At 52.2% G+C, this 22,354-nt stretch overlaps 2 protein-coding genes across 5 annotated transcripts in view; one reads left to right on the top strand and one right to left on the bottom strand.

The window, feature by feature from the left end:
* Gnaz (G protein subunit alpha z) overlaps positions 1-11,500 on the bottom strand; it is a 49,763-nt gene extending 38,263 nt beyond the window's left edge. Inside the window, exon 1 of one of the 2 annotated variants that reach the window (XM_034524907.2) lies at positions 11,294-11,500. The gene's annotated coding sequence lies outside the window, so the exon portion shown is untranslated. Of the gene's footprint in view, positions 1-9,574; positions 9,657-11,293 lie in introns of those variants that run through there. The other variant, XM_076916942.1, reaches the window with a different exon arrangement.
* Rsph14 (radial spoke head 14 homolog) overlaps positions 1-21,925 on the top strand; it is a 74,830-nt gene extending 52,905 nt beyond the window's left edge. For all 3 annotated transcript variants that reach the window (XM_076916940.1, XM_034524904.2, XM_076916941.1), the window contains exons 5-7: positions 17,020-17,245; positions 19,791-19,927; positions 21,621-21,925. In XM_076916940.1, the coding sequence (XP_076773055.1) occupies positions 17,020-17,245; positions 19,791-19,927; positions 21,621-21,862 (605 nt within the window). In that variant the 3' untranslated portion in view covers positions 21,863-21,925. The remainder of the gene's footprint in view (positions 1-17,019; positions 17,246-19,790; positions 19,928-21,620) is intronic.
* The last annotated feature ends 429 nt before the right edge of the window (positions 21,926-22,354 follow it).

Below are 22,354 nucleotides of genomic sequence, written 5' to 3'. Positions count from 1 at the left end.
CGAACACAAGGCCTGCATGATGTGTTTCATGGGGAGAACAGAGAACTCCCTCACACCCAGGGAACGGACTGACAGAGTGGGGAAAGGGGGGTCTGCTCACCAGTTTTCATAAGGCTTGTGAAGGACTTCTTATTTCATTTCTGACAAACCCTGCAAGTGTCTGAAACTATGACAGAATATGCAGGGCATTACTTATTTGGCTTAGGAAAATATGACTATGTTTGTTGTTTTTTGTTTTTGTTTCAACCACTCAAAAGTCACTAGGTCCCAGGCCACTAGGTTAGCTCTCCCTCCTTCCCTCCTTCCCTCCCTCGCCCTTCTCCTTCTTGCCTCTCTCATGTCCTCTTTTCTCTGTCTCATTTTGAAGCTAGGATCCAGGTAGATATCAGGAAGTACAGAGTGAATGCATACAGTGCCCCCTCGCCCAGACGGCCCCTAACCCAACCCATGGCTCCGATCCAGCAGGGCAGGTGATGACAACCTATTAGTGTCCTACTGCTAAAGGAAGGTGACATGAGACCAGCAGAGAGGCCCTTTCCTGTATCCCTGTGACTCTGGCCAGCCACATGTGTAATCTTCTGGCCCACAGCCACTGAGGCCGACCAGACAAGAGGCGAGAGCTTCTCCCGAGAGCACTGACTCAGAAGGAAATTCGGCCAGGACTAAAGAGATCAAAATGAAGAATTTGACCTATGGAGGAGGAGGAGAAAAAAAAAGACAGCTGAGAGGTAGAGCCATTAATGAGAGTCACATTAAATGGTGTGCTGCCTCGGGGGCTGTGGCCTGGTGAAGGCTGACTGCTGGTTTGTCTGGTCAGGTCACTGGGTCAGGTACAGGACCAGATGCCACTGTAGGGACCTCTGCAGATTCCCGCCCTTGTCTTTTCTCAAGTCACCCATAATCTCACCTGCTCCCTAAACTTTTCCACATGAGTTCTTGAGTCCTGGTTCTTTCCGAAGGCCCCTTCCTCCTCTTTGCTATGTGGAAGGTGAAAAGCAACCCCATCCACCTGTTCCCCTTTCTTCCTTGCCCTGTCTCACACCCTTCTTCTGGACCTGCCTACATTTATGCCCCTGTTCTGATTCAGCTCACACAGACAGTGTGGTCCTGCTGTGTATCCTGAGATGATCCTCAGGTCTGAGAAAAGCACACACATGTGCATTTTGTCAGTGCCGAGATCTGCCTGAGGCCAGCAGCCTGGGGCCCTTCTTCAGACAGTAGCAGATCACGCCCACGAGACTCTTACAACTCCAGTTACTCCTGGACACTGATAAATAGCAGTCTTGGGAAGGCCCTTAAGGGGAAGAAGGTGGCTGGGTGTTGGTGGAACACACCTTTAGTTCCAGCACTGGGAGGCAAAGGCAGATGGATCTCTGAGTCCGAGGCCAGCCTAGCCTATAAGGTGAGTTCCAGGACAGCCAGAGCCACACAGAGAAACCCTGTCTCGAAAACCAAACCAAACCAAACCAAACCAAAAAAGAGGTAGAGGCTGAGTGGAGTGTTCTTCTGCCATGACCAGTGGAAGGAGAGAACACCCAGGAGAATCTCTCAGGGAGTCGGGGGGCGGGAGGGGGAACTCAGGACAGGCTCAGAGAAGAAGCTAGGCGTCGTGAGGTACCAGCCATGGAGAACACTGTGCTGACTGCACAGGGAGCCTAGGAGGGAGAAGAGCCTGTCCACCAGGAGGGAGAGCTACTGCCCACTTTGAAGAAGAGACAGATAGATCATCACAGGCATTTCTAGGAAAGGAGGCTCCCCGGCCCTGCTGCAGATACCCGTGGGCACGGGACTACGTAAATTAACAGCATAGACACTTGAACTGGAACACCAAGGCATGCACAGCAGGCTCCAGATTTTTTTCCCTTTACTACCTGTCTAATGGGAGCATCTTGGGCCAGGCTGGGCCCTTCTGTTATCCTCTAACTCTGTCTACAACCTGGCCATCGAGTTTAATCTGCTCAGCCCGTCTCCTGGATGGCAGCGGTGACCTCGCAGACATCCTTGCTGTCGCCAGCCCTACCATGTACTTGGTCTCTGCTAGCAACTAAAGGCTTATTAGAAATAAGGCAGTGGGCTTCTCTCTCTTGCACTTGAAGCCTTCTTTCTGTCACTCACCATCTTAGTGAAGAGCCAGGGGTCATGGCCCTGTCAGGGCCTCAGGGCTCTGCCGTGGCACAATCTCCAACTGCCTCCCCACCCCCACTCCCTCCTTTGTTCACCTCCCTGCTAATCTCAGGGCAACTGCATAGGCCCGAAGTCTCCTCTTCATCTAAGCCTGTAACTGTTCAGAGCCACCTCATTTCCAATGGTTCAGATGTGTCTTCCTTGCCAATCACAGTTGCAAGCAAAGCCACTCACCCTGACCCAAATACCTAACACTTCTTACCTCACAGTACTGTTTCTTTCTAAACTCCACGTCATGTCACGTCTCAGCACTAAGCACCCGCTCACGCAAGGTGGGTACTATCCCCTTTCCGATCACAGTCAACCATGAGTGGCTGAGGGAGGGATGGGAGGAGGGACATCTGAACACTGCTTCCCCTGGATGGCGATGCTGCCCTGCCGATGAGTCACCAGTTCTAGAGTCTGGGACATCCTCTTTCTTGTCAATTCTCTGAAGCTGGGTTTCTAAGCTGCCTCCCCTATATCTACTGCTCCAAAGCCCCACAAAAGACCTGCCCTCCCCCTTTTAATGCCGGCCTTCTTCCTGTGCCAGTGACAGGGACATCTTTAAGCCCTAGAAACTAAAGGCCAGGACCTGTAATGCGCTCTCACTCAGAATATATCTATAACCGGATACCAAGTATGGTGTGTGGAAAGAGCCAAGGGACCCCAGGAACGGGGGGCAGGGGTTAGGGTGCTGGTAAGTATCCAGGAGGCTCCTGGGAGAAGGCAGGTGGAATGAGCAAGACTGGTCCCATCAGTGCCTCTGTGCAGTCCCAGCCACAGGGCAGGGCAGGGCTGGCGGCGTGCACAAGAGTGTGTGCATGGTGTTATCACAGAGGAAATCGATGCCTGGCACTGGCCCAGTGTTTAAGGGAAATGAATAGATTTTGGCCGAGGACAAAGAGAGTTTGATTAATCAGAAATTGGGTAATGGAGGCAACACTCTAATTATTTTTCTTCCCAGCATTTATCAAGAAATATGTTTGCAGTGCCTATCGGAGGTACCAGAGTTGGAGGGGGGGGGCGGGGTGCAGCACTGCTGCAGGGAATGCCTGGCTTGGGGACAGGGCATTGCATCCATACTCACTGGCGAGGATGGATGGGAGGCTCCTGCAAGCCAGTCCGCAGGGCAAGAGGGGCAGGAGGGACGGGTCCGAGCCCCCACACAACTGGGGCAAGTAAGGCAATGGGGACATGCCATGCATAATGGAGCTGGGAAAGGCATAGGGGCAGGGGCAGGTCCTCAGTCAGCACAAGCCCCACCCTCCTGGCCCAGTGCCTCCCCTCCACCCAGCTCTGCCCAGCCAACCCCAGCATGGGTGCAGGGCAGAAGGGGACATGACCATCTCAGGTCAGGCTGTTTCTCACTAAGCTCTTGGACCTGCTGGATTGAAGTCCATCTTGCCAACCTTAATCTAGGAGGACTTTCGGGGGATTCCCCCAGCAACTTGGAGGGTTTTCTCATTTTTACCCCTGGTGGGCCACTACATGGGTCAGGTGGGAGCCCTGAGCCTCTGAGTCTGGGGCTCATGCACCTTGTCCTTCTCTAGTCACTCTGCCCACGTCTCCCATGTTGTTCCTACTTCTTTAACACCTCCTGTGAAAGTCCTTAGTGCAGTGTTCTCTTCCCACGGTCACCTGGTCCACACAAACAGGCAGGCTTCTTAGGGTTCTATGCTGGAAGGAGACTTATTCCCAGGAGGAGCTTAGCCTTGCTATGTGGCCTCTCTCATTTGCTACTCTTCATTCCTTCATTCATTCATTCACTCATTCATTCCTTCATTCATCCATTCATTCACGACGAGGCTGTTAAGGGGCAGGGAGGCGGCAATACATCAGCCGAGAGAAGGGATGGATAGTCATCGACGATGGCCAAGCTGCTCTGAGACTTCAGAGGTCAACAAGAAGAGTGTGCTGAGGAGGGGGATGAGTCCTTCCCTGGGGGTGGGGGTGAGGGTGGGACCAGAGCCACATTCTCAAATAAGGAGATATGGGGCTGAGTTAAAGCTGACAGGCAACAGACAGACTGTAGTAAGTGGGCTGGCTAGCTGCTGGCAAGCACGTTTCAACCCTGCCGGTGAACTTCTCACAGGGATCACCACCCATGACTGCTTCCCTGAGTATGACACAGCCTCAGCATCCTCTTCACCACAGTGTGTTTTAGGCAGCCGCTCTGAATCCGACTGGGAAATGAAAACCTTCTGCATCCTTGGCTCAGCCCAGACTCTCTGATTTAAAACAAAAACAAAAAAACGAGAAGGGCTGGTACTTGCCTAGTGTTTGGAAAAGCTTGGTATGTGCAAAGGCCCGGTTCCACCCCTAGTACTGGGAGGTGGTGTGTGTGTGTGTGTGTGTGTGTGTTTGTGTGTCATGTGTTACAGGCTTCTCTTGCTCCCAGCAGCCCCACTGACCTGACCTGATAGGCTGTCTCTGGATCTGGGGCCTGGAAAGGCCACTAAGCCCCTGACTACGTTGCTTTCTTTCCATCAGGACCATGTCTTGTCCCCTTTCAACAGTTTCCCAGGGATGCACGTCCTGCGCACCACTTCCACATAAATTCCACTTCCTCATTTGACCAAGGTCCCACACACAGCCACCTCACCAAGGGGCCAGGTATCAGTCTGAGGTGTCTGAGTCAGAATCGGAAGCCAGCCAACTGACCTGTGTCTGGCCGGTGCATGAACCGCAGGCAGGCCTGATGGGGTGCCCAGTTGACCTCTCTTAGGTGCAGAGGGCTAAGCTGGGGCCACCATCCTCCACACCAGTTAGCATGCGTCAACCCTCTGCAAAATAGGGACTCAAAGGGGGGCAGTTAGCGGTGCACCCGCTTGCCAGGGGTCGTTCCTCACAAACAGACTCGCTGGGCCATTTTTCTCACAGGTGAACACAAGAATGTCCACAGCGCACGCATCTTTCATCCAGACCCAAGAAATAATAAACAAAGGAGACAAGGAAAGGAGACAAGTAGGTCAGACTGCGGCGACTGCCAAGGGGAAACAGAGAAGCAGGAGGGGCCCAAACACACGCCCGGGATGTGAATAAGGTTATAGTGAGCCTCAAGTAAGCATGGGGTCAGAGATGTGGAAATTCTCCATGTGTGGCCCTGTATAAGAGTAGGCAACTATGAGGCCCATTCTGCCCCGTGGGGGAACCTGGCCTGTAGTGCAGAAACAACCCCGCGGTTAGTGGAGAACAATTCTTTTCAGGCAGAACCCGAGGGTGAGGAGGCCAGCTCCCACACTCCTTCTACTGAGTGACCAACCTGGAGGCAGGACCCCCCCACACACACCCCCACACACCCCCCCCATTTCCCCCGCAGGGGTGGAGCCCTAGTGTTAGCATACAAGTAACCTCCCCACGCACTGACTTTTGTCATCCCTTGAGAGACAAGGAAACTGAGGCACAAAGGGGTCAAAATGCCCAGGGCTGGCTGTAGCCCACCACTCTGGTTGGAGCAAGTGGCCATAACCCTAAGAGCTGGCGGGAGAAGATCCATAGGTCCAGTCTGGTAGCCTTCAGCATGCTTCCTGTGACTGACTGGGGGTGGGGGTGGGGGTAAAGCCAGTCTACAGAGGAGGAAACTGCTGAGAATCCCAGGTTCCTAAATTCCCTCCCCAAGCATGTCTTCCGGGGAATCTACTGAGACACCGGGGAAAGCACCCCTCCCTGCCAAAGTCACGTCTTGGCCTCTTCAACTGAAAGTGACGTAAAGAAGCAGGTCCCTCCTCCATAACACTGACTGTAGGGAAAGGAACAGATCCTGCTTGCTAGAAGGCACCTGGCTGTGAAATCCAGGGCGGGTTTGGTGTGTCCTCCTTGGGAATGTCTACGTGTGGGTTCTAGGGAAATGCAAACAACAGTCTACACCAACACAGCAAAGGACCATGACACCCAGGGCTCACAGGGCACCCTCTCTGAGGGATCAGGATTCAAACCAGGCCCATCCAGGAATCCCATCTTGCCAGTTCTCGATCCTAGGAGCAGGGGTCTCCCCCTCAAAGGCTTGCTTTGACTACAGCCTACCGGCAAGGGCATGGTTTCAAGAGCCCTGGGGGTGATGGTGGGGAGAATGAGCTTCTGGTTGAATTCTGCTAGAAGGAACATTGGGTTTGACACTGAAAATCCCCTCCCCGTACTGTGGCTTTTGAGAGTCTAGCTTCCGAGCACTTCTTGATGGAATCTCCAGGGACACCTCTTAAAAGAGAGATATACCTTAATTTAGAAGCGAATAACTCAAAACTCTGTGATGTAGCAGGCTTCTGTGGGGGAAAAAAAAGAGTCAAACTCAGGGAGGGATCCGCTATATGGGGCTGCCAGCCACACTTGCCCCGTGTCTTGACTGTGGCTGGGCTCCAAGATATATCTCCTGCTACCTGCTGTCCGAGTGGCTACTGGCCACTGGGGACCAAGAGACACAGGGAGCAGAAATGGTAACTCATGGGGAGCAATTCTCAGTGTGTGGCTTTGGGATCCCCAGTCAGGAGATCAAAGACAGGATCACAGGGTAACTCTGACTGACCCTACACAGCTTATCTGGCCTCTCAGAGGAATGGCAAATGTGGGGGAGGGGGCTAAACCTGTCGCAGTCTTACTTGTTAGATCTCTTTTTTCTGCCTACTACAGCTGTAGCACTGTCCCAGAATGTGCCCATAAGTAGGCCGGCTTCACAGCCATACACATAGGTGGTTAATAAAGCCACACTGCGGCCATCTTGAAATGCTTAATTTCTTACCAAGGCCATGATGAGTTGGGTAGCCAGAGCATCCCATGATGCTCCAGTGCTTACTACAAGGACGACCCCTCCCCACCCAGGATGCCGCCTCCAGCCAATTACAATGGTCTTCCCACCTGGCTGGTTTGCCAGCTCTCCAACTTGAGCCTCTTGGGACCTGCCTACCTTTTGGACCTTCGGTGACCTCATTGGCTCCACAGCTTCCTGAACACTGGGATGTGCAGGACTCCAGGTTGTCACCCCTGACCTCGCTCTGACCATAGTACGGTCAATACCTACCAGACTCTCAGATCCAGTTCCTGAGTCCCTTCCTCTGGAAGGAATCTTCACGAGCCGCCTTTCTTATAGGACTAGCTGTATCCTTCTAGTGGCTCAGATAAAACCCCAGAGCTGCCACCTGAGTCATATCCTCTCACCACCTCTGCTATGGCCCCCTTATAGGGCCAGCAGCCCCTCCCTTGAATACTGCCCAGCCCCAAGCGGCTTCAGGGTCTCATCCTAGCCCAGCCTCCCTTTATTTTACTTATTATATCATTGCTTTCTTGGTAGCGGGGATGAAGCCAAGGGCTCACCCATGTTTGAAGATTCTCTCCCACTGAGGGCTATAGACCCAGGACAGCAAAAAACACTTCTAAAAGCCCCAGTGGGTTCTACTAAAAGCCCCAATTGGTTTTAGTTCCTTCTCTGTTCTAATCTGCCCAGGTCCACTCACTCACTAGACTGCAAGTCTTACCTGATGCAGTGTTGAGACCCTACCTGTGTGCCCTGGGCTCCCGTTCTTCCCTTCCACATACAGGTGTTTATATATATACAGTGTGGGTACGTGTGTGTGTGTGTGTGTGTGTATGTGTGTGTTCGTGCGCACGCGTGTAGGCCAGAGAACAGCCTTATATTTTGCATCTCTTCAGCTGTTGCCCACCTTGATTTGTCTCACTTGGCCTGGTCAGGCTGTGCCAGGGGCTGGGGGGTGGGGTGGTTAATAAGTCCCAGGGACCTGCCCACTTCCACTCCCCATTCCCAACACTGGGATTACAAGCATGCACCATACCACCTGGCTTATTTATGTGTGTCCCAGGGATGGAGTTCAGATCCTCACGCTTGAGTGGCAAGTGCTTCACCGACTTAAGTTCTCTTCCCCAGCCTCCTGCTCCCCACCCCCACCCCACTTCTGAGTTCTGAGACAAGGTCTCACTATCCAGCTCAGGCAGGCATTAAACCTGCTACCTTTCTGCCTCTTCTCCTGAGCTCTCCCTCCAGTGTAGACACATTAAAGTGGATGGCTGATGTGGGGACCAAGGACGACATCCTTAGTTCTTTAAAGATGAGGGCAAGAGGGCTCAGAGAAGATGGGCCTGGACCAGAGGTAACAGGACTAGGGCCTGTCTCCATGGCTTCCGATACCTATAGTTCTTGCTTAATGGCTCTAGGGCATGGACAGAGTCTGCATACTCCTGGGCCCTTTCTCCTCAGGCTACATAGAGTGCAGTGTAGCCTTTGCCTGCCTGGAGCTGACCTTTGGTGTCTGCACTGGACACTTTTTTATTTTCTCCATGGTTCTTTAAGTCAAGAGCAGGACTCACAGGCTGCCTCAGGCTTGCATAGTCCCAAGTCTCCTTCCTGGGGGCTTTGGGAGAGCAATAGGCTATCTGTTTCCTGCATAAGATGCAGTCAGCAGCAGCTAGCACACTTCTGCAGCCAGCCAGTGTTTTTAGTCTTGTGAGGGTTTTGTGGGGTGGCAGAAGTATACTCAGTCCTTGCCTCCAGGGGGGAAGCGCGTGTGCACACACACATACATGCATGCATGCACGCACGCACGCACGCACGCACGCACGCACACACGCACTCGGACTAGCTAAACTGAGGATATACTCCCAGACCATCTGCAAGAAGACTCTTTCCCAGTAGCTTCTCTGCAGGGGCCTCTTGGTAGTGGTGTCTGTATTTAGCCACTCAGATACTGCTGGACCCACCATAGGATCTCTTGAGGTACAGATGAGATACTTGGGGTTTTTTGTTTGTTTGTTGGTTGGTTTGTTTGTTTGTTTTAATCCCAAGATACCAAAAGGTCTAGGAGGTTTGGAACAAGAGAAAGAATCCATTCTCTATGCTTCAAACCCTGAGTTCCATGGCAGGTCTCTGGAATGGGCCAAGCAAGAAGCTCAGACCGTATACTTGATGAGGGCAGGTGGGCTGTGTTCTTGCTGGGACACCCTGAGCCTCAGGCAATATCCTGTGTGTTTGTGTGTGTGTACACGTGGGGGAGGTGTGTGTGTGTGCATGTCTATCTTTGACGGTGGGCACACTACCAGGATGAGTAAGAACCAGGCCCTTCTGAGAGAAACCAAAAACATCTCTGGGAAGAAGAGAGCAACCAGAGCTAGGGCACAAGGTGACATAGGCCTTCTAAGGAGGGAAGAACTATGTCTATTCACACAGCCTGTCTCATTAAAAAAAAAAAAAAAAAAAAAAAAAGCTTTTGTTAGAGGAGCACACAGGAAGAGTTTTACAGCAAATGCCAGTATCTCTTCACATCTAGGGAAGGCAAATGGAAGGGGCACTATTTTATCCAAGCGTGGGACGGTACCTCTGTAGCCTCCTGGGTCTCTCAACGGTCCCTCCCTCGTACCACAGTCATTTTCCCCCCCCCCCCCCAAACCTTCCCAACTCCAGACTCACCAGCTAAACACTGTCTCCTTCATAGCAGGTGACTTCATCTTGGCTAGGCAGGGGGCTGGGTGGGTTGGTTACCTAGGGCCCTGGCTCTGCCAGGGACAAGGTGCCTTGCAAGGGCAGTTCCAGGTAGCTAGGAGCCCTCTCTGGTTTCTGAAGTTCTTTCACTAACACAGCTCAGCTCCAGGGGTCACAGAGCCATTCCCTTTTATAGACATGGAGGCTGTGGTCTCCACTGAGACAGCCTAACAAACATGGTCAGACGGCCACGGTGCCTCTGTCCACTTCCCTTTCTGTGCTTTTTTTTTTCCTGGCCTTTCACCCACCCCTCCCTCATCCATGCCCTGACTCCTCCCTCAATATCCCCCCCCCCAACTCCTCCTCCCCTGCTCCTTCCCAACCCAGCTGCCCAAGTTCCTGAGTCTCCATTCATTCTCTTCCCTCTGCCCACATTGCCCATTCTGACCCTGCCTGTGTCCTTCAAGCTCCAGTTCAAATGTTACATTGCCCACAGGCAGGTCTGACCTGAGCCTGGGGTATCTCTCTCTCAGGCTCCTCCCAAGCCCCCCTGCACCGCACCATAGGCCTGGTTATCAGAGCACGGCCCTATTTTCCCCATAGGAAGGTGATCAGTCCTGGGAGGGCTGGCCCAGTCCACTCCCACCCTTCCACCTCAGCACCAGGCCCTAGGGGAGCCAGTACTCAGTAAATGTTTGCTTAATTGAATCTGGCCAAGCAGCTTCCTCTAGACAGGGGCCAGGTTAGCATAACTAGATGATTCGTAGCGCTAGGAAACCACTTGGGCAGAAAAAGAGTGTCAAGGCTCAGGGTCTTGCCTCTATCTCCTCCCCAGACAAGGCGACATCGGTTACCAGGCTGGTCCCTCCACCCTGAGACTCACACTCCAGGGAACCCTGGTCTCACTTGGCATTGCTTTCCCATCCTCCTCTCTGTAACAGGATCCCCAATTCTCGGCCTAGGCAGATTCCTGCCATCCTCCATCCAGATAGGCTCAGCACCTCCCTAAAGGCAGAGCCCCCATAGATTCACGGCAGGATCCCGAGCAGAGGCCCTCACACCCCTCCCCAAACATCCCACCGCCTTTTAAGGGAAAAAATATTGAGCCAGGAACACATTACAATCGCAGCAGGTCGATACTCATCTCTGGCTCCAAATGCCTCCAAGGAACCTGCTCGCTTGCAAGAGCGATGACCGAGAACAGCGAGCTGTTGTACCGGGCCTCAGGGCCCTCTCTTCCCGTTTTACCCAAGGCCAAGCTCCTGACACCTGCGGCTGCCTGTACCCCTGGACCCCCGGAGAGAGAGAACCCCGCCTGGCGTCGCTCCCGCAGGTCGCCTGCCTGGACTCCGCACCCGCAGCCGCTCAGGGCGTGCAGTGGTCCCACATCATCCTCGGCACTCCCTGCCCAATCTCGTCAGGCGGCAGCCACCCCTTCCGAGGGTTACTGGGCCGCCGCTCCTCCCTCCCTAGGCACCTGTCTGGGCCATGGCCACCCCCTGCCCACCTCGCAGACAACCCCACCCTCACGGCTCTCCCACCCGGCAGGGCATCCCTGCCTCTGCACCCCTAGCCCTCTAGATCTCGGGTCCCCAGCACAAAGGCCCCAGGCCCCGACCCGGGTGGGGGTGGGGTGCGCCCCAGCCGCGCCCCCAGCCCCGGGTTCAGCTGTGCGCGCCGGGGCCGCTGGTGCGCTCACTCACTCACCTCCCGGGCGCGGCTTCGTGCGTCGGTCGAGCTGCACCCGGCGGGGCGGGGCCGTGAGCGTAGGGCTGTGGCGCTCTGGTTCTGCACGAAGCGGGTGCCGGCGGCCGCGCGAGGACGTGACCGGTCCGCGGGTGGCACACACGCTCCGCCGCCCTGACTCCCTCCTCCGCCCTCCCGCGCCGCCTGCAAGCGGGTCCACCCGCCCCGCACCGCGCCGCCGCCGGCAGGGGGCGGAGTCGCGAGCGCAGTCCGTTGCCAGGCCAACCGCGGGCGGGGTCTGCCGCTCGTCTGCCCCGCACCACGCGCTGCCGCCCGACCACTAGCTCCGGCTCGTTTTTCATTGGGCGATAACTGTCGACGGACGTGCGAATAGCCCAATAACGACAGACAGGGGCGGGGCGCGGCTGTGCGCGCGCCGCCTTACCGCACGCGCTGCTGGCTCCAGCGACCGTGGCACTGCACTGCGCCGAGCCTTACCGAAGCTACTTCTAGCATCTTGGGAAACCCACCCTGAGAGCAGTGTAGCCCTGGTTCCTTGCACCCTGGTTTCCCTGCCCTACCTCAAATGGGGTTCGAACTCAGCCCTCCAAACCTATTCTCCCACCCCGTCTCTTTGCAAGGTGCTGTCGTCCTGGCTTCCTTGGGTCGTGTCTATAATCCTTTAGGGCGCGAGAAAACCCTGGGTTAAGCTGGCGAGATTTCGCAGCATATGGTTCGCTCTCTTTTCTGCTCTCCTTTTTAGCATGCAGGGGCACTTCTGGGAGTCGACCCCCGCATCCGAGAGCAGCAGAAGGGACCCAGATCAATGGCGTGCCTGACCACTTTGGAGATTCCCCAGGTGACATCAGATCCTTGACAAAATGAACCTAGCTGTGAGATTCTACTCTCATCAGGAGGAGCCCGTATGTGGGTCTTGGCCGGTCCAGTACAAGAAAGACTCAGGCCAGAAGCCACCACAGTAGTGCCTTTCTGTCTTCACCATCTTTGTAACTTTAAGCATATTATATGTCTTAGAGGCCATGACCATGCCAGCTGGATGCTTCGGAAGCAGGGCAACATCGCACCGTTTTCCTGAGAATGTTTCCTCTGTTGTGAAGTGGGGGACTATTGTTCTGCATACCCCAGGGAGACAGCCCACCGGTGAAAGTGCTGCCTAAACTTTGAGGGATGGGTCAGGTACTGGTTATGGGCACTACCGGGTCCAACCTAGACACCTGTCATGCTAAGGTGCTCCCTACAAGTGACCAATGAGGACCGAAGGAATATTGCCAATGGTTAATGTATGTAGGAAGTACACCTTAGTAAGTGATTAAGGCTGGACAGAGACAGTTTCCGGAGCAGGTTCAGGGGTCAGAATTCAGCCTTCTACAGAGGGTAAGACCAATGTAGGAATTAAATTTTACAACTGAATTTGCAATGGAATTTACAATGTTCCAGGCAAGGGAGCAGAGGCTAGCCTCTACACAGTCTACCGGGGCTGGTTGCGGTCTGCTGGACCTGAAATTGGCAACTACCACAAAGAGAAGCTTTTGTCTCATGTGGTCTTTTACTGGTGGCCTCCACATTTTGCATACTTCTAGAATCTAGCTCTCACCTTTTTAGAAGACGTGGGAGTGGGCTGGTGGCTGGGGGAGGGATGGGAGCATTTGTGGAGTGGGGGGACCTGGAAGTCAGACAACGATTGAGATATAAATAAATAAAATAATAATAACAAAAAAGAAGACACTGGAAGCTATAAAGCAGAGGCAGGGCATGTAGAAAGCATGACCATTCATTCTTGTAGCTATGTAGTTATGGCAATCCAGTGGGGGCTTCGGGGTCATATGGAAAGGAAAGCAATGAGCACTGGGCTAGCTTTTTTTTTTTTTTTTTTTTTTGAAGAAAAATGTTTAGGCCGAGCAAACATATCAGAGAGAGGTGAGTTCCAGGGTGGGCACGAAGGGATGTGAGGTCTAGCTCGAACCTAGGAAAGGCCAGCTTGTTCACACTGGCACCTATCCAACCTGTGAGGTTACTAGGAGTGAGCACAGCTAGCTAGTGGCCTTGGAGTCAGATTGAGGAGGTTGGCCTGAGAACCAGCAGAGAAATTTAAGATTAGCTTTTGACATCTGAGAAGGCAGGCGATGAGGATTGTAGTATCCCAGAGAAGCACGGGCTTACAGACCGTGTGAGTTATGTTGCTGAGAATAATCAGATAACGACAACCTCGAGTAGTCCAACTAGGGAAAATAAGAACAAGCCCAAAAGTCAGTCTACAAGGTGTAGTGCTGAGTAAAGCCTGTTGCAGCTGAAAAAAAAAAAAAAAATCACAGGGACACCTATTCCCTATTGACTCCCACCTTGACTCTCCACTAAGCTTCCTGTTTCTCCAGTGTGGGCAGGGGGCATCCTGGTCCTCTCTGGAGCTTCACCTATCCAGGGCCTGTCCTTTAGGAATGGCGCCTGTCCTGGCTGGCTCCTTTCTGTGCTCTGCCTATCCCCACCCTCCCAACATTCACTGATTCTCAAGCTGCGGCAGCCGGGTGGGTTTCTGTTTCTATGTTTCCCTGGGGGTCCGTGTATCCCATCCCCCTACTTTAACATATCAGACTGCACCTGGGTTAGTTATAAATAGCTAAGCCTGCCTCTCATCTTTTTAGCTGAAAAGCAACAATGTAAATGAACAGAAAAGACACGCCCCACACAAACTTTAGTTTTTAAATTCCCACCCCTCTGTCTAAGAATGAATCTTGGTCTGGCTGCCTAGTATTTTTTGGAGCAGTAGCTGGAGACGGATGCCTGGGAAACAGAATCTGAGCTGCCAAGGGTCCTGGCTTTGCCCTCGGCTGGCAAATCCTTGGGCGTTCGACCTGTCGACCTGGCTCTCTGGGCCTCCATTTCTTACTAAGGAAGGGGCTGCAATAGAAGCAAAGAAATCGCCTCTAAAATTATAACATTCCCTGCACTTTGTCCTTCCCTTAGTCCGTGTCTGTCTCCAGACAGTAGTCTCAGACAACAGGGAGACATCAGCCCTTGGGGTTTCCCGGGGAAGCTTAACCCCAGGTGCAAGTTAATCCAGAATCAAGTGCCAGTCAAGGGGCACATAGCTTCTACTGGCTTTTAACACTAAGGCCCATTTCAGTGCTGAAGAACCCAGGCTCAGAGATTAAGGGATAGGTTCAAAGTCACACAGCTGGGAAAAGATACATTTAGACTTCAAATCGAAGCTTTGGGTGTCTGGGTGGGAAATGAGCAAGCCAAGCAAGCAAGCCAACCAACCAAATCTAGTTCTCTTGAAGCAGTAGGGGAAGCGGCTTCCTGGAGCTGCCCTTGTACAAGAATGGATAGAACCAGTTACTAAGCCCTGGCACCCTAGGGAGAAGCTGGAGAAGAGAACTAGGAGCCCCTGGTCATCAGGGAACAGGAGGAGCAATAATGACTGCTGCTGAGATCCCTGCCCTGCCCCTCCACCCCATCACCACAGTCACCTGCCATCTGACATCCTCAGGGACCTCGGAAGGAAAGCCGGGGTGATGCCCTCAAAGAGGAAATCCCCCAGTGCTAATTGGCACTGAGAGACCTTTAGGCTAATTAACCTGTTCATTTGCCTCTCTAGAGTAAATTAGAGGGTTTAGTTGAGGAGGCCGAAAGAGAGAGAGAGTCTGCTGGTGGCTGCCTCCTCAGGGGCAATGGGAGGCTTTGTAGTGGGTACAGTGGGCTGCTGGAGAGGCCTGGCAGAGGGGCTGACTGCCAGGCAGCAAGCAGTCACAGGTGGCCCTTGTGCAGCAGGAAAGAGCGGTTCTGTTTGTTCCTTTTCATTGCTGTGAATTGGGAAGGGTGCTCTGATAGCCTGGGACTTTCCAGGTGCTGTCTGTGCCCTGTTCTGAGTTCTCCAAAAGGAGAGGGGTAGGTCCTGTTTATTGGGGTGTCCCTTCTCACTGTGCTTCTAGCATCCATACCCTATGATTTGGTTATAAAATGCTCCCTCCCATTCCCACCTCACGCGCGTGCACACACACACACACACACAGAGAGAGAGAGAGAGAGAGAGAGAGAGAGAGAGAGAGAGAGAGAGAGACAGAGAGAGAGAGACAGACAGACAGACAGACAGAGAGGTTCATGTGACTGAACTCTTGGTCCCAAGCTAGTGACACTGTCTTAGGGAAGTTGCGGAACCTTTAGGAGGTGGAACGTGGCTGAAGTATACCCAACTAGGGTATACCTTGAAATTCATAGCCTGCCCCATCCTCCATTATTGTCTAGTGTGTGCGTCCTCTTCTGCAGAAATGGTAAGACATCCCAGCTTTATGCTTCCATCCCTATGGAAGCCCCCCCCCCCGTTGCCACACCTCCCCTGCTGTGATGGTCTGACTGTTCCTTCAGAGCTCATGTGCCTTGTAAGGTGTCTAGTCACAGCAGCGAAAGCTGTACAGTCCTGTAAACGAAGCCAGTACAGTCCTGCTCCCTGCAGGGCTGAAGTTATTTCCAACCTCCCCTGGCCAGAGTCTTGGATTCCTGTCATTTTCAGATGCGGACGCAGACCTTTTGCGGGCAGGAGATACTGTTTTACACCCCACAGCTTCTATCTCAGGCTCTCTTCCACACTCTGGCAGCTTCTGCATAGTTTGGACTCGAAAGGAGTCCCACCACTTCCCCACCACTCTGGAGGAAATTTGGTTAATTTCCCTTTACATATGACAGAATACTTGAGAAAAATCAATGTAAAGGAATGTCTTAGTTAGGGTTTTACTGCTGTGAACAGACACCATGACCAAGGCAAGTCTTATAAAGGATAACATTTAATTGGGGCTGGCTTACAGGTTCAGAGGTTCAGTCCAGTATCATCAAGGCCAGAACATGACAGCATCCAGGCAGGCATGGTGCAGGAGGAGCCAAGAGTTCTACATCTTCATCCAAAGGCTGCTAGCAGAATACTGGTTTCCAGACAGCTGGGATGAGGTTCTTAAGCCCACTGTCACAGTGACACACCCACTCCAACAGGGCCACACCTTCTATAGTGCCACTCCCTGGGCCAAGCATATACAGACCAACACAAGGAAAGACGGTTTATTTTGACTCATGGTCTCCTAGGCTTCAGTCCATGTTCACGTGGCTTCATTTCAGAGCAATAGCATCATGGTAGCACCTTTGGTAGAGCAGAGATGCCCACAGTATGGGCAGAGAAGGGGGCAAGGGGAAGAGAGAAAGAGGGAGAGGGAGAGAAAGGGGGGAAGGTGTGGTTGAGAGTAAGACACAGTTTTCAAAGGCACAGCCCTAGCGACCTGCTTCTAATAAACTCCACTTCCTAATAGCTTGTTCAGCTATGAACCCATCAAGGATTGGACCATTAAAGAGGCTAACTGACGAGGTAAACGCCGTCATGAGCCAATCAGCTTTCAACTGAAGCACTTGGTGGGGATCGAGTCTTTAAGAACACATGAAATTTTAGGGATAGATTTTGTCCGATCCACAGCGGTATGGAAGACAGAGGGTCTCTGTATGCCTGGATCTGCAACAGTGAGTTGCAGCTTCTCGGGACGTTGTGTCCCTTGTCTTATGGTTGATGCCCCTAGGCCACAGATAGCCAAAGACTTCTGTCTCTGGTCACTCCTCAGGCCTCACTTTCTCAGGTCTAGCTCTAGATGAACTCCATCTGTGACCTTCTGCCCATTCTTTGCGACTCAGTCTCCTCCCCTAGACAGGGCAAGGGGGGAAAAGGACCCTCAACTCCTTTTCCTGTTGTGCAGGCGCCCGGGGTATCGTCAAGAGTGGCCTGATCTCCTCTCTGGTATGGAAGCTGCAGAAGGAGGAGGAACACATTCAGGAGATCATCCTGGACACCCTGGCACTGTGCCTGCAGGAAGATGCCACCGAGGCTCTAGACAGCCAAGCCGTGCCCTGTTTTAAGGAGAAGCTCCTTAGTGACAACCCCCAAATCCGCAGCAAAGCGGCCCGGGCACTCATTGCCATCAGGTGAGGTCTGCTTTGTGTTGGCTGATGGCCACCTCCTTGAGTTTCTGCTGAGGGCCAGAGAAGGGCCACTGAACTACTCCTCGCCTATCAGTATATCAGTAGTGGGGCTTCACCTAGCCATGCCCATCACAGGACATGTACCTAGGCATACTTTCTATAACTTCTTTGGGCAAAAGAGGTCACTAGGTCAGAAGAGTTATCCTTTCCAGTACTTGTGACCCATGGTATCTGGCCTGAGATTGTCCTATATCTCATGAAACTCCCTCCCACTCCCATCCTGGACAAACCTAGCTAATTGATCACTTCTCCATGAGGAAAACAAACGGATGAACTCCATCAATAATAATGACAGCCAGTGGTGATTAGGGTATGCAAACACGCCAAGCATCACCTATAAAGTCAACGGTTTGACAATTGCCAAGGAAGGGGACACGTGGCTTTACAGGTGAGAAAATGAAACCATGAGACCTAGTCACTTGCTTGACTTCACATAGGATCACAGTCTAAACCCTGGTCTGAAGACTGAAGAAGCACAGAACATCCCAATAATTAGTCCTGTGTCCCAGGGGGACCCTTTGCCTGTGTCCACATCCCCCTCAGAGTGAGGGGGAGGGAAGGTCTTGCTATCTTCTAAGTCCTAGCTTTCCTTCTCGCTGGTATTTCTAGTGGGCCTGACCCAAGGCCTGGGATGCTAGTTCTGAATGCTTGTTATTTTGCACATTCCCAGACCCACCTGTAACTATTAGGTCTTTGACCAGAGATCCCCGTCCAATGTATCTCTGGGCAGAATGTAGCTTCTGCCCAGCTCCTCTAGCCTCTGCCATCAGCCCCCTACCCCTTACCATTTTGTATCACTCACACGGTGGGTTTGTTCTGCTCACTGATGCAGACTAAGGGCTAGATTACATGCCCCCAAAGTCTCTCATCCGGAGACAGCTAAACTCCCCTCCTCCCCCCCCTCCCCCGCATCTGGACTAGTACCTGCTTTGAGTCATTGAGTAAATAAATTCAGGGCAGCCTTGCAGGTAGACCTAGGACCCCACGTCCTCAATAAATGGCCTCTGGGTAGAGACCAATGGCCTAGAAAGCCGATAGCATCACAGTATCCCAGAGAAGTAGCTGCCAGGACTATCGCCTAAACAGTGATCCCATAAAATAACCTATGTGTTAAAAGTTCTGCAAAATGAGAGTCCTGTGGGCAGTGAAGCCAAGAAACAGCGAACAAGCAGCTCGGCTGAACTCTGTTGGTTGGGTTGTTTGTGCACTGTGATGTTACCATGTGAGGAGAGTCTTCTGGCCAGGAAACCTTTCTCTTTTGGGAGGGGGGGGGGTAATGCCAGTCCCCTCATGGTTGAGAACCTTTTGGGCAGTTCACCACACTCATTTACAGGACTTTATACAATGCTGGGATGTAGAGGCTAGGCCCTTAACCTGTCTTAATGCTGCCGTTGCTCTGCGTTAGGCTGCTGTGTGGAGCAGCTCGGTCCTTCCCTGGTGGTGGGATTCCAACTCTGGTAGAGCCAAACAGTCTTGTTGCGGGTCACACTCTCGTGGGTCTCTCTCTTCCACACGTTGAAGCCAAGATGGACGTCGTCTTCATTTATGAACATGGCTTAGAATGAAGCTCATTTCCCTCTGGGCCTCGTTATCCTCTTTCTGCAGCAAGACATTGTCATGCTGGTGCCTTGGTCATGGCTAGTCCCAGCATGGCTAGTCCAGGACTACCAATAAGAGTCCCAGGTCCTACTTAGAAGGAGTAACAAAATACTCAAGGGAGCAAATATGGAGACAAAGTGTGGGACAGAAACTGAAGGAGGGGCCGCCTGGAGACCATTCCACCTGGGTACCCATCCCATGTGCAGTCACCAAAAGTAGATGCTGATGTGGATGTCAGGAAGTGCATGCTGACAGGAGCCTGATATAGTTGTCTCCTTAGAGGTCTGCCAGAGTCTGACATATTCAGAGGCAGATGCTCACAGCTAACCATTGATCTGATCAAGGGGTTCCCAATGGAGAAGTTAGAGAGAAGACTGAAGGAGCTGAAAGGGTTTGTGGCCCCATGAGGAGAGCAACAGTACCAACCAACCAGAGCTCCCCAGGGTCTAAACCACCAGCCTGGGAGCACATAGGGAGGTACCCATGACTCCAGCTGTATATGTAGGGGAGGATGGCCTTGTTGGGCATAGGTGGGAGAGGAGATCCTTGGTCCCATGAAGGCTGAACACTGAGTTGGGGGTGGGGGGAATTTGAGGGTGGGGAGGTAGAAGTGGGGAGGTAGGTGGGGGCACATCCTCATAGAAGCAGGAGGAAGGGGGATGGGATAGGAGGTTCCTGGGCGGTAAGGGGGAATGTGGTAAAGGGATAAAATCTGAAATGTAAATATAATATCCAATAAAAAAAGAATATATGCATATTAAAAAATAAAATTATATCATTTGTCTGAAAAAAATTAAAAAAAAAAAAAAGTCCCAACACAAATCCTATCTCAGTGTGTGGCCTGGAACATTCCTAAGCCTAATCTCTTTCTGTCCTCTCTCTGCCCCAGCATCCCGTTGGATGGCAAGAAGCAGGTTTGGCAGAATGAAGTCATTCCCATCCTGGTGCAACTGTTGTCAGACACTGAGGAGGAGGTCAAGGCTAACGCTGCCGGGGCTCTGATGCACGCAACAGTGACCACTGAAGGTAAGGCCAGGGTGTCCTGTGGGTTCCTGAGGCTGGGTAGATGCAGGCAGGAGAGACGAGTGAGCTCCCTGAGCTTGCCTGCGGCCACAGCGAGCTTCCCAAATGTATCCTTCTCGTGTCCAGGGCCAAGTAGTGACCTCTCAGGCCTCAAGGCTCCATCAAAATTCACTTTTGAATTATCATCAAAGTCCCTTTGAGGTTTGGTCCAAATTTCAGTCCTCTCTATTTTCCTGGACACAGCGGGCTGCCAGCGACTTCTCACACAAGTTGCTCACATTAGGACCTTTGACCCTTAACATCAAGCCATTTCTTTGGCCTAAAGATGTCACCTCAGACTCAGGTCTCTTATGAACCACGATTCTGAGATCGATTAGTTTAGTTTCTATGATTTTTTTATTCGTGGGTGTAAGTAGATCCTGGAACTCTTGACCTTATGTGTTTCTTTAAAATTTTTTTGTGGTGTGTGTGTGTGTGTGTGTGTGTGTGTGTGTATGAGCTATGTGGTGCTGGGAACAGCACTTAAGTCCTTTGTGAGAGCAACACCATACTCTTAACCTCTGATCCATCTCTCCGTTCTTCTGTGTGTTTCTTGATCATAACTACTTATATCAAGTTGTGGGGAATGAACCTAAGAATATAGAAGTATCACCCCCTGAGTCCCCCAGGTTAGGATTCCCAGTCAGGTATACTTCAAAGCTAAGCCACCCAACCAATGGCTGAGGGAAGAGACTAGCATAGTCTCCACACCTGACAGATGAGGTGTGACATTTTCCCATCTTGCCCTTCACAAATTCTGAAAGCCATCTGACATTCTTGAATGTCTCACCCTCTGTGCTTTCTGTTTCCTCTCTGCTTTGTGAAGACTCAGTGGGTCTTGGCTTTATAATCAGTATGTTTCAGAGTTTCCCAAAGATAAGGAGGTTCCCAGAAGCTCAACACTGGACCCTAGAAGTAGAATTTGAGACACATAGGAGGAAAACTTGTGCTTTTCTCAGAGTCTGCAGTCTCTTTCCATCATTTATCCTCACTGAGGGAATTCTGACTGTATGTGGAGCAGGGTAGCCCATGTGTCTCCACATTGTGGGTATCTCTGCCCAAGCTTATGCATGTGGGAGGACTTGGAAGGCCAGGTACCCATCAGGCCTCAGCCAATGGCCAGAGATACAGAGACCAGGACCTATGGTTCTGTCATCCATTCCTAGATGGGACTCTGAGTCCCTACCCTGTGTCAGACCCTGAGCTGGACGACACAGGATAGAGTTCTTGGCCTTTGGTGTCTACAGTTGTCAGGAGAGGTAGAACTGTGATGGATGTGTTAGCATTCGGGCCATAGGGCAGGTGCCCAGTGTCCTCTGAGGGCAGCTCAAAGGCTCTATGGTTACTATATGTGCCAGGTGCAGAGCAATTACTCAAGACAATACCTGCCACATAAACATATGATCTTTTATTTTCCTTTTAAAAAATACTGTACATGTTGTCTTATGAAGGCCGACTGCAGGATCGGGGACTGAATAGGCAGAGGTAGAAGGATGGATGCTTAGTGGAAGAGTGTAGCAAAAATGGGGGGAAGGGGAAGTAGAGAAAAGGGTGAGTACAGGTAGCATTGTTCCTAAAACATCCCCAGCAGCAGGACAGTGGGAGGCGGCCCCTTTAGTGCGGATGTGTGGGGGAACCCAGTGTTTGTGGCCCACAGGAAAATACGCAGCTCTGGATGCCAATGCGATCCAACCACTCCTGGAGTTGCTTTGCTCTGTCCCCACCACCAAGGTGTGTCTGAACGCCACAAAAGCCCTCACCATGCTGGCCGAAGCCCCTGAGGGCCGTAAGTTACTGCTGCCCCGTGTGCCCACCTTCCGTTACCTCCTGACGCATCAAAACGAGGCGATTCGGCGAGCGGCGGAAGTAGCCATCAAAGTGATTGAGTGGAAGCCATGACTTCCGTTTTGAGCCAGACCTGATAGGCTACGTCTATCCCTGAATAAAAATGAGTTGAATCTCCTCATGCTTGATTTCCGGCGCCACCTCATGTTCCTGGAGCAATGTCACAGGATTCTCCTGCCAAATAAGAAACGCAGACCCAAAAGGACCTGGTTCTGGGAAGCACATGTTCTTCCCGTAATGGGAAGTGGGAGGAGATAACCCCCATACAAAGTGCTTATAGAAAGCAAGACCGGACTTTCCAGGGATGGGGTTGGAGTTGGATTAGGGGTTGGAGGGTACACAGCTGGACCAGGCACTGTGCCAAACTGAGGACAGCTTTGCCAAGTACTTTCATCTATGGTTTTCCCCATAGGGAGACCGAGGTGCCCAGATCAGCTGGGGAAGTGGTTGGGCCGACCGGTTAAGTTCTGTCTGAACGGGCAGGTTATGGATGCCCTGGTTTATTAGAGAACTAGCATGCCCAGTGTCTGTTGGGGGGAGCTACAG

Source organism: Arvicanthis niloticus, chromosome 20, assembly GCF_011762505.2.
Source record: "Arvicanthis niloticus isolate mArvNil1 chromosome 20, mArvNil1.pat.X, whole genome shotgun sequence".
Classification (NCBI taxonomy): Eukaryota; Metazoa; Chordata; class Mammalia; order Rodentia; family Muridae; genus Arvicanthis; species Arvicanthis niloticus.
Note: the sequence above shows the minus strand (reverse complement) of the source record. Positions and strands in the feature narration are given on the sequence as shown.